Genomic DNA, 15,636 nt, shown 5'->3' with positions numbered 1-15,636 from the left:
ATGTCCTGGCTGTCGTCCACAGCCCCTTTTTCCATGCGGCGAGCTGGTGGGCTGCAATGGCGCGTTTCCTCGAGGGCTTTGAAGGTGGGTCTACAACGGAGCACACTAAGCCAGATGATGGGCGGCCGCGTGTCGTCCCACACGTTCCGGGAACGCGGTTGAGCGCGCCCCAGCCGAGGACAAGGATCAAGCGCGCGCTGAGCACAAGCTTCGTGCTGGTCGGGGACGACAGTGACGAATGCGGGGACGAGTCGATCTTCTAGCTTCAGAAAGAGCGGGTCGCAGTGATCACGTGATTGATGACGTTGTTTCACGCGCGCATGCCACGTGCAGCAGCGACAAGCGCGGCCCTTGTAGTTTAGTGGTTTATAATTTCTCACTTGTATTGCGTACAAATGAGAGGGTCTCGAGTTCGAATCTCGACGGGGGCTTTGCTTTTTGGTGACCAGCTCTCTGATATGTTTCTAGCGTTAAAATCGCGTCTGTGACATATATGGTTCGCTAATGTGTGCGTGTGCTCACCGAGACGCGCTGCGGACATGTGCGCACCGCCACCGCGTCCCCACGACTGCGAAGATGGGATCGTGAGAGCGACCGCGGACGTGTGCTTCACATGCGCGCCACGACATTGTGCTTCCCATGACGGCCCACGAGAAGCCCAACCCTCCCCTCCGCTCCCCGTCAGCCGCACCCAGCAGATATATAACCTCGCGACTGTCTCGTAACTTTCCTCACCACCTCTGCCTCCCCATCCTATCTCACACCTAACATCAAACCACCCCACCTCCACCACCACAAAATGACCACCGGCAAGACCCAGCAGGCCGCCGCGGCTCAGACTGCCGCTTCCAAGAAGACCGCCCAGACTCAGGCTGGTATGCCCACCGGCTCGATGCCGGACGGCGCCATGCCGGCGAAGACTATGGCCCCCGCCGAGATGAACATCAGCAAGGACAAGCCCATGGCGCCGACCGCCGACGTCGCGATGCCCAAGCCCATTCCCGCTGGCTCTATGGGCTCTATGGGCTCGAAGGACTCCATGGGTGCTATGGGTTCCATGGGCCCGATGGGCTCGATGGGCTCGATGGGCTCTATGGGCTCGATGGGCTCAATGGGCGGCATGGGCGGCATGGGCTCGATGCCCAAGACCGACTCGAAGACCATGGCCTCGAAGCCCAAGGGCACCGATGTCATGCAGACGGACAAGGTAGGTGTATTCCGTACGGGTTGACACCAGACCACCGACGCCTCGAAGTCCATGACGGGCTCGAGCCCCATGAAGGACTCGCGCATGCACGCCGACAAGGTAAGGGAGTCGCGGGCCAGCTCACACAGAACATGGACATGACCGTGGGCTCCAAGGCCATGACTGGCGAGGACATGCAGCCGCGCAAGGTGAGAGTTTGGCGGGCACCACTCACCTCAGGACATGGACGCCATGTGCGGAAGCGGCTGTGCCTCGCACGCTGATAAGGGCGCCATGGAGATTATGGGCGAGATGCGCGGCAAGGACAACAGCTGTGCCGGCGAGGCTTGTCACCCCGCCAAGAAGTAGGTCCAGAGCGGCAGCTCATGCGAGTTTCGTAGATCGTAGGATCGGAGCAGAAGTCGATGTAGTGGGTTGAAGGCGCATGTTGGGGGGGCCAAGTGGTCCACTCGTTGTCGGACATGAGACACACGGCTGTGGCAGTCTTCGCTCGCGCCCATTGGTCGTCTTTTGTCTCGTCTCGAGATGACTGGTTCACCAGAAGAGCATCGCACTCGCCTATCCGTGAGGTGAAATACTGAAACCCATTCCGCACACAAGGAAAGTCAGTCGCGATCGCAGCTTATGTAAAGAGGCGCACGCTCCCGGCTGGCATGAGATCTGCGACACGGACGACATGCCCTTCTTCTCTTCACTCCATCCCGAACAGTATCGCCCTCGCACCCACCTCGAGCTCCACGGCGCGCTCAGACCACTACGTTATCCTTTTCCCCCCGTTCACCTTTTCTTCGCCATGCTCAAGAGCCTCAAGAAGGCTATCTCCAAGGCATCTAATGAGTCCAAACTACACGATGCGCATTCACTCGCCGTCGTTCATAAGGGAGCCGTCGCGCAAGGCTCCCTCGACCATACAGCCTTCCCAGACATCTTCGAAGCTGTGCTCCAGTATGCGCCGCATGCCTCTCTCCTCCGGCTCCGCGCGACGTGCCGCAGCCTGCGCGACCGCATCGACCGCGCCATGGCGGTTCACCTGGTCCAACTTGGAAACGAAAGGCATGCCCGCACACCCCTCGGTGCCGGGCACCAGCTTGGCCGGCATCCCGCCTTCTCTCCACTTTCGTTCCGTCCCCCTCCTCCGCCTCCAGCCACTTCTAAGCCGCGCTTCTTCCGCCGCGAGATGCTACCACCTCGTGTGGTCCCGCGCCATCTTGAGATCCTCGCTGCTGTTCAAGTCGTGGACCTCGTTCACACCATCACCCACCTTGTTGGCGGCCTAAGCTGCGACCTCAAGAAGGCGGCCGATGTCCAACCGCTACAGTTCCGTGCAGTCCGCATGTGGTGCGGCGATGTGCGCACCGATCCAAAGCCGTCGAGCCTTCCTGGTGACCGCGTGGTTTTCTGGTGGCCGCATCGCCTCGCCGAACCCAGCTTTGAAGAAGACTGGAGCCGAGTCAACCGAGACTACGCCCCAGGCCGTATCGTGCTCAACTTGGCTTTGCGAATATCCGAGCCATCCCTCCTCTGGCAGTGGATGTCCTTGGCGACCGAGCTCGTGATCATTCTCGTCGACCGCGATGACCCAAGATTCGGTCGCGGATCTGTCACAGAGGGCGGGGCAGACTTCGCCGCCTGGGTCGCTTCATACCCGGACCACAGACAACTCATGTCTGTTACGATTGTGAACGCCGAAGTGCTGCCACTCATCGAGAATGGTCAGGTTCGTTTTCCTACCTCAGCTGTCCGACGCCAGGCAGTCACACTCGAGACCATCGTTAAACGGAGCCCGCCGATTATACCGTTTTCGTTCCTCTCTCTCGACGAGTACCGCTCCCAGGTTGGCGAGGAGCAGTTCCGCTATGAGACAGACGAAGAGTTTGTGTTCCGGGCTAAGGTGTGAGGTAAGTATCTCTCTAGCAAGCGACCGTCGCCATCGGGTTGGGAGGCCCCATGTTCTGCGGTGCCTAGTGATGACTTCCACTCGTCATCAAGTGCCACGCGGGTTCCTAGACTCTGACTGCTTCCAATCCTCGTAGATGACACCATTCCAATAACGAAGCATCAGTTTCAACTATACAGAGCACCATCACAATATACATCTCGCCATATGAACAGAATCAGCACGCTCGCGGGGCAGCCTCTACTTCTTGCAGGCGTCGCGGCCACCCTGGCCCTGGCCGTGACCCTGGCTCTGGCTGTGGCTCCGGCCGTAGCCGCCGCCTTGCGAGCCCTGCGCGTTGGCGTGAATCGCAGCGGCCGACTGGGCACGAGCGGCGAAGCCGCTCGAATTCATGTTGCCGCCGCCTTTGGCCTCGCGCCAGAAGAATACTCACCTGCGACGACTGGACGCGCGAGACGTGGGCGGCCGTGAAGTATTGCTTGGTGTCAGGTCGCCCGAGCAGGCATGGGAGCAGTGGGGGATACTCATCTGGCTGGACTGTTCCCCCCGAGATCCCTTGTTCGAGATGATAGATAAGTTTGTACTAAAGATGGGGGGGTACGAGTGGGAGGTTTGGATGGGAGCCCGACAGCGAGGGCAGGATCATGTACCCGGCGCGAACGGGTTACTTGGTCGCTCACTTACCCAGCCTGAGCGGGGCGCACCCAACCTCCAGAGAGCACATGCTCCAGACCTTCCAACAGATCGCTGCATCGCTGCTCCTTATGTCTAGAGCTTCCAGACTCCAGAAGTTCTGGAGCCTTCAGAATCCCGATGATCTAGAGCTTTCACAAAGATCGGCGCACCGCTTCACCTGATCCTTCGAGTTCCGAGCCCCTCGCGACCGACTGCTACTCGACAACTGCTATCACGCAGGCCACGCATTGCTTCACCTGTTCTTTGCGCTCTGGTCCTCTGGTGTTTCCTTTTCGGTGTCGTGGGGCGGCTAAATCATCAAGCTCGGTGTTTGACGCCAATACGGGCACAGTCTGATCATGTGCTGTCACCCTTGCTTTGGTTCTATAAAGGTCTGTGAGGTGACGCTCGTCTTGGCTTGGCGGCCGCGGACATCTGTTCGCGAGCGGTGATTGTTACCTTGGTCAAAGCGACGGGCCCGGGCGCCCCGGGCATCATGTCACGCCCATGCCATCCCGATGCCGCCCATAGCTATTTGTAGTCTTGACATGGGACAAAATCAAACAGAAGCCTCTTCAGGACGTGCAGAGCACCCATTCGAGGGCATGAGCACCGTCTGTTTCCTGAAGTTCCTATTCACAAGCGGCGCGGCGGATTCATAGTCAGACGCGCATACTTCGCACCTTTGTACTTGCCAGATGTCTGTGCTAAACTCGAGATACAGTAGCCGTGTCGCGCATCCGACTGGAGCATCTTGGAGGAATCGGCGCGATGTATTTGTATATGCTTAACGCCACCCTTCTGTTTCCGCATTCCGCAATGCCTATTCCGCATTGAGTATCCGTCTTACTACTCCTGCTCGGTCCACTCGCTGTCTTTGTGCGTCGCTTCTGTCTCTTCTTCGCCATGACCTCCTCCCCGTTTCGCTACGTATATATCTGTCTATACCCCACATCCCTGCTCTCTCCATTCCACATCCAGTAGCACTTCGCCCTCTTCTCCTCGTACTCTTACCCCAATCTACTCCAGTCGATCTCAATTTTCATCCACGACCATGTCTGCCTTTGGATGGTCAAAGTCTCCCCCTCCCCCACCCCCACGCCCCCGCAACCCATACGCTACGGCTCCTGAGTCGCCACCTGACTTTTCCCCACGCTCGGCAGCAGAAGCAGCAGCCCTTTACCAGGCCTACCCCGGGGCCTTCACGGACTTCTGGGGCCTGCCTTCGAACCCCATCTCTCTCTTCAAGACGGGTGTCGCCTTCCGGCAACTCGAGGGCCCGGGTCAATTCCGACTGCGTCGCAAGCTCGTACCTGTCACCAGGGACCATCCTGTCGCCCCGTACTGGCCGGAGATATGCCCCAATATCGAAAGCTATTTAAACCAACGCTCGGTGTGGTGGACTTCAATCGATCCCGTCCGCTTCGCGGAGCAGGCCGACCAAAGGCTCTCCGGGCCGCCGCAGCACTTGCCCGCCGTATATGCCTGGGTGGGAGTTCGCCCGCGGACCCTCACGCCGGCCATGGCCAAGAGCGTAGCGCTGGGTATCAAAGCCATGCTTGCGGAACATGGATACACTAATCTCAACCTTGAAGTCGCCTTTCGGGAGGCATGTCTATTCAACCACGCCATGCTGCCGTGGACATACCCCGACCCTGCTGCACCTCGGCGCCACGTTGTCACCCCGCTCCTCGGCATGGCAATCGGCATCGATCAAACCGAGCGCGAGGGAACTGGAGCAGTGTACTATCGTGTCGGTGGCGCGATTATGCTTCTCACGGCTGCCCATGTCCTGCTGGACCCCACGCCTATAGCCCACAACGTGGGCTACGATTACAAAGACGCCACACAGCCAAAGATCCTAGTCTCGGCGCCCGGAAACAAGGCGTTCAAGTCTTTGGAGTCGGGCATCAAGAACGAGATAGAGCTTCTAAACATGTGTCGGAAAGCTGCGCTGAGGGAATCGGCCAACCCGCAAAACAGCGCAGACCACAGGGCGTACTATCGGTCGTACGTCTCAACGACCGAAGGCAGTATCCGCATCCACCAGGTCCTCCAGTCCCAGGTCGCCAGCATTAGAGGCAACCTAGATCTAGGACACGTCCGCACCGCGGATCCGATTATACATTCCGACGGCGGCTACCGATACACGCGCGATTGGGGGTTCGTGGAGGTCGCGCCGTCCAACAATGCTGCGATCACCGCAGTAGGCAACCGTGTGTTCATTGGTAAGCTCATTTTTCCTCCGTCGCTGACGCAAGGGGACATTGAGTCGCCCGAATTCATGGCAAAGATGTATCCGCGCCCAGACGAGCGCCCTATCCACAACGTTACCGAGCAAGGATACATCCAGGTGCGTGGCATCGTCCCGCAAGCGGGGCTCAGCGCACCGCGTGAGCACGACGCCGCCGGGAAGCCTGCCCTGCATGTGTTGAAGAACGGACGGACGACGCAGACCACCTTGGGCGTCCTGAACGGCTTGGAGTCTCGGACACGACAGACGGCGGGGGGCCAGGTGAAGACTTCCTCCGAGCTCATGGTCGTCTCCACCCAAAAGCATGGCATCTTCTCGAAGAAGGGCGATTCGGGGGCCGCCGTGCTTGACCGCCGCGGCGGGCTCGTGGGCTTGCTCACCGCCGGCAGCGGCAGCGACGGCCAGCACGCTGACGTCACCTACATGACACCATTTTGGTGGCTCGACCAAATCATCAAGGCACGCTTCAAGAACGCGCAGCTGATGGTCCCTTGAGCTCTTTCAATGGCTCCACGGTTATAGCGCCCTGGGAGTTATTTCGCAAAGAGAATGGCGCCTCTCGGCTACCCTGAGCCTACTCAGAAGCCGCATACCTTCGAAAGTGTAGTGCGACGTAAGACATGTGGATGAATGCACTGTAGTGGGTTTATCCCCATGTGCTACGCCCCCCTTCCGTCCAGTGAAGTGAACTGTGATCCATCAATGATTGGTGTCGACATGCCGATCCGAGGCTGGTACAATGTGTTATTGTTCAACTTGTTGCAATGGTCAAGGCAGAGTAGTGGGTGTAAGGTATGGAGGGCTTTTACTCACAACCTCCTCCCGGCATGCCATGAATGGTGTGCTGTCTATAAGTAAGGCAGCGTTGCAGTGCGGTTGAGCAGGCTGCGCGTTACTCTGAGCTGAGCTGGACGACAACAAAAATTTAGGACATGCTAGGCTGGTCGTGGCGGCTGTACGACCCTTCTTATTGATCTCTCAATACCACAGCCCCGGCGGCTGTACGACCGTTAACAGTGATTTCTCACCACCGGGTTCGAACCCCCACCAACTGGCACAAATCTCCGACGATAAGTGGCGCGCTCCAGTTGGGTCATGTCAAGTTATGTAGGACTGGGGAATCTGATATATATCTACTGCACGGCGGCTGTATACGGGGCGAACTCACATGTTGCGACTTGCAGAAGGAAACTGGATTGGTTGTGAAGCATGTGACATTAGACATGTTACCAGAGCTAGAGATACAAGGCGTACGGGGGCTTGCTACGGTGATGGTCTTCGCGATATTATGGGAGGGGGGAAGTGCATGATGAATTGTTCACATGTCGGAACCGTCGCTTGCAACGGGCTGCAACACAGGGAAGCTGGTGCACGAACAGGCTCTGGAGTTAGATAACTGTTGCCACAACTTCTCACCCGACCTAGATCAAAACAAAGGATGCGTCGGTGTAAAGTCGGAACCGCTCATCGCCAATTTGTGTGCGGTACACCGTACTTGAGAGTAGAGTTATCGCGTTCTTCGGTAGGGGGATTCGGGCTTTGAGCGTGCTCTTCTCGATGCGGTTGGACGGGCGGGAGCTTGTGGGTTGCTGAGTCAACCTTGGGGAGGATACGAGGTCTCGAGAGAGGGTTAAACGAAGGAGAGAGGTGAGTTGATGTTTGACTTGAACGGGGAGGAGGTGGGTGTCGACCATGATAATACGCAGAATGTGGCCGTGAGCAGCACGCCTCCAGAGAAAGCCGAAGAGACGTTGAACAATAATGATCATTGCAAGATTTGAGGGCGGCCTTTGGTTGCTCAGGTCTGCCGCGGAGGGATGAAAGACAACAACGAGGTTTTCAAGTGTCCGACTGGTGCATTCGAGGAGGCGGAGGGAGTTGGGTGCGGTGAACATGTCCGTAAGGTCGATTGAGAGGTTGAGAACCACGGACTTCAAAGATGATGGAAGAGCTCGAATTGGCCGAGGCAGATCTCCAGGCGAGGCTAAGGAGCTCCAGACGAAGTATACGAGGGTGTCATGCGAGGCCGGTGGAAGTCGGTTGCGTAGCTCGGTGTTGACCCACGCGCGCGCGACTTTTGGCCAGCGTTGCATACCCTCGCCCCACAGCAGCTTGGCAACAGGACGGAAAGAGCCGGTGTAATCTATAGCCCGAGACTCGCGAAGCAACTGCACAAACTGGGCTTGCCGAGGGTGCGAGCGTAAAGCGGAGCGAGAAAGAAGAGGGACACGCTTCCCACTTGCAGTGAGTACAGGCATGAGGGAAGCACCTTCAAGACGGAGATGGGACATGAGACGCATATCGGCGCGGTTGCGGAGATCACGGCATGTCGCGCGAAGACGGAGGAGAGCCGTGTAGGACGCGCACGCCAATATCCGGTCGAAGATGTATGGTAAGGCGCGGGGATCGAGGACGATGATAGTGTTGGCTTTGGCCACCTTGGTTGCAGTGGCTGCCTGTGGGGTGGATAGAGCTGCTTGTATCATGGCGAGGATGAGGTGGAAAGCGTGTGGGAGAGGGGAACCGAGAGGAAACGGAAAAGAGCGAGAGAGAGGTAGGAACGTAGGATGAGAAAAGAGATGAGGAGATGAGAAGATGGGGAAGACACAATTTCAACGCGAGGTTGGGTGGATTCACTGGGATTAGCACGTTCGCAGCACGTGTCCAACTTCCCTATACCTGCACATTGTTCCACATCCACACCACACCAGGACAAGGCTTGTGCTTCTCGTATCTTCGAGTGATGCGTGCCTAATCTACGCGAGCTCATTGTGTCAAAGCGAGCAGGCGATGATAGAAGTGAATGCGGTACTTGCGCGCGAGAAGTCTATCAGCTACTTCGCGCATATCCGAGCTGGTTGCGCGAAGGGCGAGCAGAGTGCGCCGGCCACATGCTGCAAGAATTGCTTTCATGCATTCGGGGTGCTCGGTGTAAATGACCATGATAGGTGGGAGGAGAGGGTCGGTAGATGTGGGGAGCATGGCTGTGGATTGACCGGGCATGCCAGGGGTAGCGGCGTCGACTGCCTCTGCTGCGTGGTCCTTGTTACCCGCGATAATGCTGTTGGCCATTGGGCCGTGATTGAGTGATGATGGCGGTGTGAACGAGCTTTTGTGCCAAAGGGGTTTACGCGAGCAGCGATGGTCTGAGATGCATCACATGGTGGTGGCCGCCCGAGACGGAGTGGAAGGTTACAGTGCGGTGTGGGAATGCGATGCAGTCGGCGCCCTACACAGTACACATGATCTAGCCGCATTGTCTTGACAAGCGACAAGGGGTCCCCAAACATTTCGGGCGTAAACCTTTCAGTTTTTCCAACAGCATAGAGATAGTACATGCTAATAGTGCTCGGAGAAGTGTCGGGCAGCTCAACATCATAGTCATCTCATGCGAAAACTACTCAAAATTGCCATCTTATCTGACGGTGTGACGTCATTGTTGGTTCAGTGGCAGTTTCGCATTCTGCTGTATCATTGCGACGCAGGGTTGTCTAAGCCTTCCGCAACTCACGTTGTGTAATTTGTGGTGCACAACCTCTACATTGTCATGATACAGGGGGACACTCGCGAATAAAAGCCGTGCCCAACATGCGGAAAGCAACCAGATGGGCAGCTCGTTCCATGTGTGCCCCAGACCTTGAGTCCCCTTCATACCAGTTTGCGCCCTCATACACCTCATGCAACGGACGCGGACCACTGACTCCGTGGTAGAGGGCGTGTTGCGCACTGAAAGTCGGGTTACTCTTCACACCGGTGCACAACGTCCGCGAAAGAAGTCATCGACCATGTGCACCGATGATCCCTGGGCAGGTGCGCCCCAGATGATTCAGGCTAACAGGTGAATCGCGAGGATGCGAAGGGCACCTCGGGAAAGTGTCAGAGTGTCGATGCACAAGGCCGTCAAAGAGCAGGTGCTCAGATTGTAAATTCCCAGGCAAGTTGACACCACACCAAACGTTGCGGACCTGATAGGCTTTTGCATGACATGCCCACGGAAGGAATGTGAGTGCAGTCTGCCTTCTCACATGAAATCAGGCTCGCGCCTCGAAACTCGGACCTAGCGGTAGTTACAATACATTCCCGCTGTGGAGTGATTCTTTCAGTCACCTGCGTACATTGATCACTGCGCTATGCTGTTTGGGCGAGTATCAAAACTACTGTGCTGGTCGCGCGCCAATCCATTCTCCGGCGGATGTGGCCAAAAACTTCTGATTTTCCCACCCCTGTCTGGGACGGCTATGTCAACGGAGCTAGTGAGGGCGCCGTCGCATGAGAATCACGGGGCGAGCACGATGTGCCCGAGGCATGAAAGGTTACTCTTGGCGTCACATTCCTTCCGGCCTTCTGTCGCGGCGACCCCGGTTATCCCGCTTGATCAGCTCGGCGTGATCGTTGAATGGCCAGTCCGCCAGACGCACCAGTTGGAAACACCGTCGCCTGTGCGCAGAACTGTAACCAGTCGAAGCGACCTCCTGCTGCAAAGTGAAAGGGGGTGGTGCAAGCGGATGACTTCTGCTTCGTTGCAGCGTTGCAGACAGCCGAGCCACCGGCCACATCTTTTTATCTCAACTTATTCTCCATTCTTTCGTCATACAAGTCCGTGAGGATGAGAGAGCTCGCAAACAAAAGCATGTCCTCGGCCACCGATGGCAGTCCTGCGCAGATGCCCGAGGCTTTGACCGCTCCGTGCTCGATATCGATCACCGATTCAACCGCCCTCGGGCATCCGCTGGAAGTATCCCGCCACACCCCCGTTATCGACCACACCGCCTACCCCCAGATTATGGATATCATCTTCGGCGCGGCGTCCGGTCCGCTCCTTGTCGCCTTCCGCGCGACCTGCCGCACCTACCGCGACCGAGTCAAAGCCGTCCTCGCCAAGCACCTCGCGCTTACCGACACGCACCTGCTCTCCGCGCTCAGCCGTACGCCACACCGCCCCTGTTTTCCGCCGGCGGCCCTCGACTGCTTCGAGCACTTCGCGCTTCAACCGTCTCCCCACGTCGCCGACGCGGCCGGCGCGCCCATCCTCCGCATCCGCGACGCTCCGCTCACAGTCATCGACGCCATTGCCCCGTCTACCGTCGTGGTCTACGGATGGCTCCGCCCCAAAGGCGAGGAGCTCCCCGAGGCGCGTCTGATGATGCTCGGCTCCTCGCGCCGCAGGTCGCCCGTCGAGCACTGCAGCACCGTGCGCAAGGTCGTCATCGTCATCGACGGCGTGCCCAACTACACGTGCTACGCGAATGGCATGGTGTCCGCCTGGCCCTCTATCACCGACATCACCGTGCTCTATGTTCCCAAAGAGCCTGCCACCCCACATGGCAAGCAGTGCTCCGGTTCTGACTTCATCACGCTAGACACTAAATTCGGTAACATCCTTTGCGAGGTGTTTCCGCCCAACCGCTCGCGCACCGCCAATCCCCGCTTGACGCTCGTGAACGCCGACGCCATCCCCGTGGGCTCTTTCCCAAGCTATGGCCGCGTCGGACACTGGGCGCGCAGCTGTTTCAATCCCCTTGTCGCGAGGGGTCCGTACAATGACGACAATATGCTCCGGCCCATGTCTGATAACACTCTGCGAAAGTACGTCCATGTTGTGCACCAGAGCCGCGTGGACGTCTACGACACAATCCGTTTCCTCTCGCTCGACGAGTACGAAGCCGAGGTCGGCGCCGAAGCATTCGCGCTCGAGACCGACCCCACTTTTGCACTGCGTTAGTGCGTCTCTTTGCCCTTTCGCCACTCGGCCACTGGGCCACTCGCCAGTCTTAGAGTTTAATTTCTGCATCTGTGATATCTCGTACTGCACATGTGGTGCGGCGAGCCAGACAGATGCCTTGCAAGACGCTCTAAGCCTCCTGTCCGTGTCAGACGCAACCTAGCACACGTCGCTCGGATTCACTCCTAATGTGTAGCCTGATGTGTCGTTCTTACATGGTCGTCTAGCTCACCGTGCGATAACAGCTAAGGACATGCAGATAGTTGAATGCGTAGACATCAAACCCAAGCCTTCCCTCGGACCCAAACATTCATGAGGCGACGCGTCATCCACCTTTCCTTCATCTCTTCATCTCTCTTCTTCTCTTTTCATCTCTCATCTCACTCGTCACCATGTCGTTCTCAACACCTTCCAATTGTCATTCTCCAACCATGTCCACCTCTCGCGTAGCGCCACCCCTCCTCCCGTCACCTATCTCCATGTCCGAACACCTCCACGAGAGCGAAGAGCGCCCTGCCTCGCAACCAAGCCACCTCTGCTACCTTCCCCACGTCATGGACGCGATCTTTGCGGCCTCATCGCGCAGTTCGCTCCTCGCCCTGCGCGCCGCATCACGCGCCTTCAAAGACCGCGTGGACGCCATCTTCTCCCGCCATGTCCGCTTCGTCTGGGCACGTCCTCAATTTGCTTGCGGAAAACCACCCTGCCACTGCCCCCGTACCCCGCGGCATTCCCCACCAGCACAAGACGGAGGTGATCGATTGCTTGGGTATCTTTTGGGCGACCTTCCTACAGCGAGGCGTGCAATTGCACCGCACCGACACTGCATGCACCCTTCGCACCGACTGTGCCAATGTCAATGTCGTCCTGGACGTCCATCCGACCTCGCTCGTCCTCTTCCCCGACCAGGGCTTTGGACGTGGGAAGCGTCTTGCGCGCCACTTTTACATCAACGGCAAGTTGCCCGATTCCAGTACGGCTCTCAGCAAGATCACAGTGGTCATCGCGAATGCAGTGGACATCGCAGGGACCTATCCGCCCACGGACGACCTGGTATTCATCTTCCAGGACCTTGTCATGGAAGGCAAGAAAGCCCTCGCTCTCAGCTTCTGTGTCTCTGGCGTCCTGTATCAGACCCTTTCGCGTCAGGGCACGGGCACCATTACATTCGTCAATTCCAGTCTTGCCAACGCTATCTATCCGCCCTCATCTTGGGGGTTGAATGAGTCGACAACGGCCCTCGAAGATTACGTGGCGTACTTTATTCGCAAATATAAGCCATCGTTCAAGATCCGGCTCCTGTCGCTCGAGGAATACAAGAACAAGGTCGGGTACGAGAGGTTTATGCTCGAGACGGACCCTTGCTTTCAGCTCAAGTAGCCGTCTGATATAGGAATCATAGTCCTCACCATGCACCGGCTGCCGTGCTGTGGGGTGAGCTGTGAGTAGTGAGTCGCGTCAGGCCCATACAGCATCAATTTGATACCAAAGTAGCTTCTGACAGTCTACAACTTGGCCTTCTCGCGCTCCAAGCGGTCGAAGAACGCAATGCTCTCCTGCTCGGGATGCACCGCGGGGGGGTTGGTGAGCAGCGTCTCCCCAACCCAGTTGTACAGGCCCTTCTTGATGCTCCCCCAAGTCCCGAGCGCGACCTTGGGAAGGTGCTCCTCGGCGAGCTCGATCGCACGGCCCGTAACGGCGCCGGGGTCAGCCACGTTGTCGACGACCTCGTCGATGAGGCCGGCGTCAGCGGCCTCGAGCGCCGTCCAGCGCTTGCCGAGCATGACGTCGCGCAGCGTGTTCGCGTCCGTGATCTTGGAGCGGAGGATAGCCCCGCTGCCCGTCTGCAGCGGCAGGCCGATAAGGAGCTCATTCATGCTAATCCATCCCGACTTGGATCCCATGATCCGGAAGTCACACGCGAGCGCGAGCAGCATGCCGCCAGCGAAGCCTGGGTAAGCGCGGTCACGGCATTACTCACAGTGCCCGGAAATCGCCGCAACCGTCACGAGCGGATAGTTCATCACGCGGATCAAGAGGGGGTTGACGTATTCTAGCGTCAGCGCTGAAGGTGGGTGCGACTCACGCTCCTTGAAGCCTGGGCGCGTGAGGAACGCGGGGATGAAGCCGTTGCTCCAGAACTTGGCGACGTGCGTGTCGAAGATTACCGCGCCCCCGACCTTGTCTTTGTCGGCCTTGCCGGCATTCTTGGTGCGCCACTCGGCCTCGACCTCGTCCAGGCGCTTCGCGAGCAGCGCGAGCATCTCCTTGCTGAGCCGGTTGTCCGGCTTGCGCTCCATGCTCAGCACCCAGACATTCTCTTCGGGGCGCGAGATGGTGACGGAGGACGGCGAGTCCATGACAACGGGGGGGCCGACCATTGTGAGTAGCGTGAGATGAGGCTGTGAGGGAGAGATAGGTGCGCGAGCGTGAGCGAGAAGAGAGCGGGTGGTGCGGCTGGATATATGTAGCCTCCGCGGAGTTCGGTCACTACCATCCGGCATATCTCGGGCTCATACCCGGCCGGTGCGGAGAAAGCCGAGTCGCAATCTCTGGAGATGCCGGAGTGCTTTATCCACTCCGACGCGACAGGTCCATGCATGCAATAGTAGCCGTAAGTCCGCTTTGGCAGCATAACCATCCTGGAGCATGCGGTGATTTCGTCTTGCGCGTCCTGCATCTGCCTGTGACCGGACACGTGGCCGCCGACAGGATCTCGGCTTAAATTTCGTATTGAGGCGGTGGCCCCGCACGACTTGTAGAGGTTGATGAGTTTCGCTCCTCAGCGCTGCCGGTGGGACACACGCCGCCCGTCACGCCCTACACCCATACATGTGGATGCGCGCTGTCCGCTGCGGGGCTGTGCTGGCAGGCTGTTTTCGGTCACGGAGAAGATCCATTCCGCGTCGCTTCCGCACCATACTCCGCTCCGCTGGCAGAAGCCTGCCTCGGTCATGTCGAGCACCGACCGGTGGCAAGATACTCACGTCTCGTATATCTAGCCAAGCAAGTCTCAGCTCCACCAGTCCTTCATACTGACCTTACTTACCCATGATACTCCTCACGCTGCTCGTCGCCCTCATCGTCGTGGGAGCTACGCCCACGCCCCGCGCATTTATCCCGCCCGCCGCCTCCCTCGTCTCCATCCACCCGCGCACACACCCCGACCGCTGCCTCGAAGTGAACGGCGTCGCCAACATGCGCGAGGTGGTCATGTACGTCCTCTTACACAGGCTTACACCAGCGCGCCCTGCTCCGACGCCCCCTCGCAGCAGTGGTACGTGTGGGCCGACGCGCCCACCTACATCCTGAGCAGCGTCAACCATAACCTCTGCCTCGACGCTGGCACGAGTACGTCCTTCCTCCCTGCTCGCCACTCTCCTGCCCATCCTTCGACAACAGCGCTGACCCAGACCCCCTCGCGGGCTACCATCCGTCGAACGGGGCGAATGCCAAGCTCATGCTCTGCCCCTCCGACAACTGGCCGAGCCCGTACGACTCGCCAGACGGGCGCAAGTGGCGCTACAGGGGGCAGTTTACTCAGTTGAACAATCGTGCGTTGCGTGGTGGGTGGTATTGACGGGCAGACTTCTGCCTCGACCTGGCGGATGGGAGTGTCAGCGGCAAAGTCCAGATCTGGGACTGCCACACGACGTGCCACGCCGATTACAACAACCAGGTTAGTTGGAGGGTGGTGGGGCTGACGATAGGTGTGGGACTTCACGTATCACTAGCGCGCAGCTCTAGCAGCGCAGACGAGATGAGCCGCCTAGCCCATCACGGGAAGGGTCTCATCAGTGCTCCCGCACTCGCTGAAATGGACAGTTCGGACTCTGTTGACTCTTTGTATGCATCCTTGTCCAGCACTGCCGCTCGCGCAC

At 58.4% G+C, this 15,636-nt stretch overlaps 7 protein-coding genes across 7 annotated transcripts; 6 read left to right on the top strand and 1 right to left on the bottom strand.

Annotated features, from left to right (window-relative positions):
- Positions 1–799: 799 nt before the first annotated feature.
- Positions 800–1,555, top strand: COLE_06290 (uncharacterized protein; the record flags this gene model as incomplete). Its single annotated transcript, XM_065626476.1, has 4 exons — positions 800–1,207; positions 1,238–1,306; positions 1,339–1,395; positions 1,427–1,555. 4 exons carry the CDS (start codon positions 800–802, stop codon positions 1,553–1,555), a joined length of 663 nt encoding a protein of 220 aa, XP_065482287.1.
- Positions 1,556–2,000: 445 nt separating this feature from the next.
- On the top strand, positions 2,001–3,104 carry COLE_06289 (uncharacterized protein; the record flags this gene model as incomplete). Its single annotated transcript, XM_018423144.2, has 1 exon — positions 2,001–3,104. One exon carries the CDS (start codon positions 2,001–2,003, stop codon positions 3,102–3,104), a length of 1,104 nt encoding a protein of 367 aa, XP_018278930.1.
- A 1,729-nt stretch (positions 3,105–4,833) lies between these two features.
- Positions 4,834–6,528, top strand: COLE_06288 (uncharacterized protein; the record flags this gene model as incomplete). Its single annotated transcript, XM_018426664.1, has 2 exons — positions 4,834–6,007; positions 6,041–6,528. The coding sequence occupies 2 exons, from the start codon at positions 4,834–4,836 to the stop codon at positions 6,526–6,528; spliced, it is 1,662 nt and encodes a 553-aa protein (XP_018278929.1).
- Positions 6,529–10,663: 4,135 nt separating this feature from the next.
- Positions 10,664–11,755, top strand: COLE_06287 (uncharacterized protein; the record flags this gene model as incomplete). Its single annotated transcript, XM_018424798.1, has 1 exon — positions 10,664–11,755. The coding sequence occupies one exon, from the start codon at positions 10,664–10,666 to the stop codon at positions 11,753–11,755; it is 1,092 nt and encodes a 363-aa protein (XP_018278928.1).
- A 654-nt stretch (positions 11,756–12,409) lies between these two features.
- Positions 12,410–13,135, top strand: COLE_06286 (uncharacterized protein; the record flags this gene model as incomplete). Its single annotated transcript, XM_018425367.1, has 1 exon — positions 12,410–13,135. The coding sequence occupies one exon, from the start codon at positions 12,410–12,412 to the stop codon at positions 13,133–13,135; it is 726 nt and encodes a 241-aa protein (XP_018278927.1).
- A 125-nt stretch (positions 13,136–13,260) lies between these two features.
- COLE_06285 (uncharacterized protein) lies at positions 13,261–14,136 on the bottom strand (the record flags this gene model as incomplete). Its single annotated transcript, XM_018425771.2, has 3 exons — positions 13,261–13,706; positions 13,737–13,808; positions 13,842–14,136. 3 exons carry the CDS (start codon positions 14,134–14,136, stop codon positions 13,261–13,263), a joined length of 813 nt encoding a protein of 270 aa, XP_018278926.1.
- Positions 14,137–14,806: 670 nt separating this feature from the next.
- COLE_06284 (uncharacterized protein) lies at positions 14,807–15,489 on the top strand (the record flags this gene model as incomplete). Its single annotated transcript, XM_065626475.1, has 5 exons — positions 14,807–14,970; positions 15,003–15,106; positions 15,169–15,309; positions 15,343–15,434; positions 15,466–15,489. 5 exons carry the CDS (start codon positions 14,807–14,809, stop codon positions 15,487–15,489), a joined length of 525 nt encoding a protein of 174 aa, XP_065482286.1.
- Positions 15,490–15,636: the final 147 nt, after the last annotated feature.

The sequence above is a fragment of the Cutaneotrichosporon oleaginosum genome (genome assembly GCF_008065305.1).
Source record: "Cutaneotrichosporon oleaginosum strain ATCC 20508 chromosome Unknown ATCC20508_contig05, whole genome shotgun sequence".
Classification (NCBI taxonomy): Eukaryota; Fungi; Basidiomycota; class Tremellomycetes; order Trichosporonales; family Trichosporonaceae; genus Cutaneotrichosporon; species Cutaneotrichosporon oleaginosum.
This window is presented reverse-complemented; position numbering and strand designations above follow the sequence as displayed.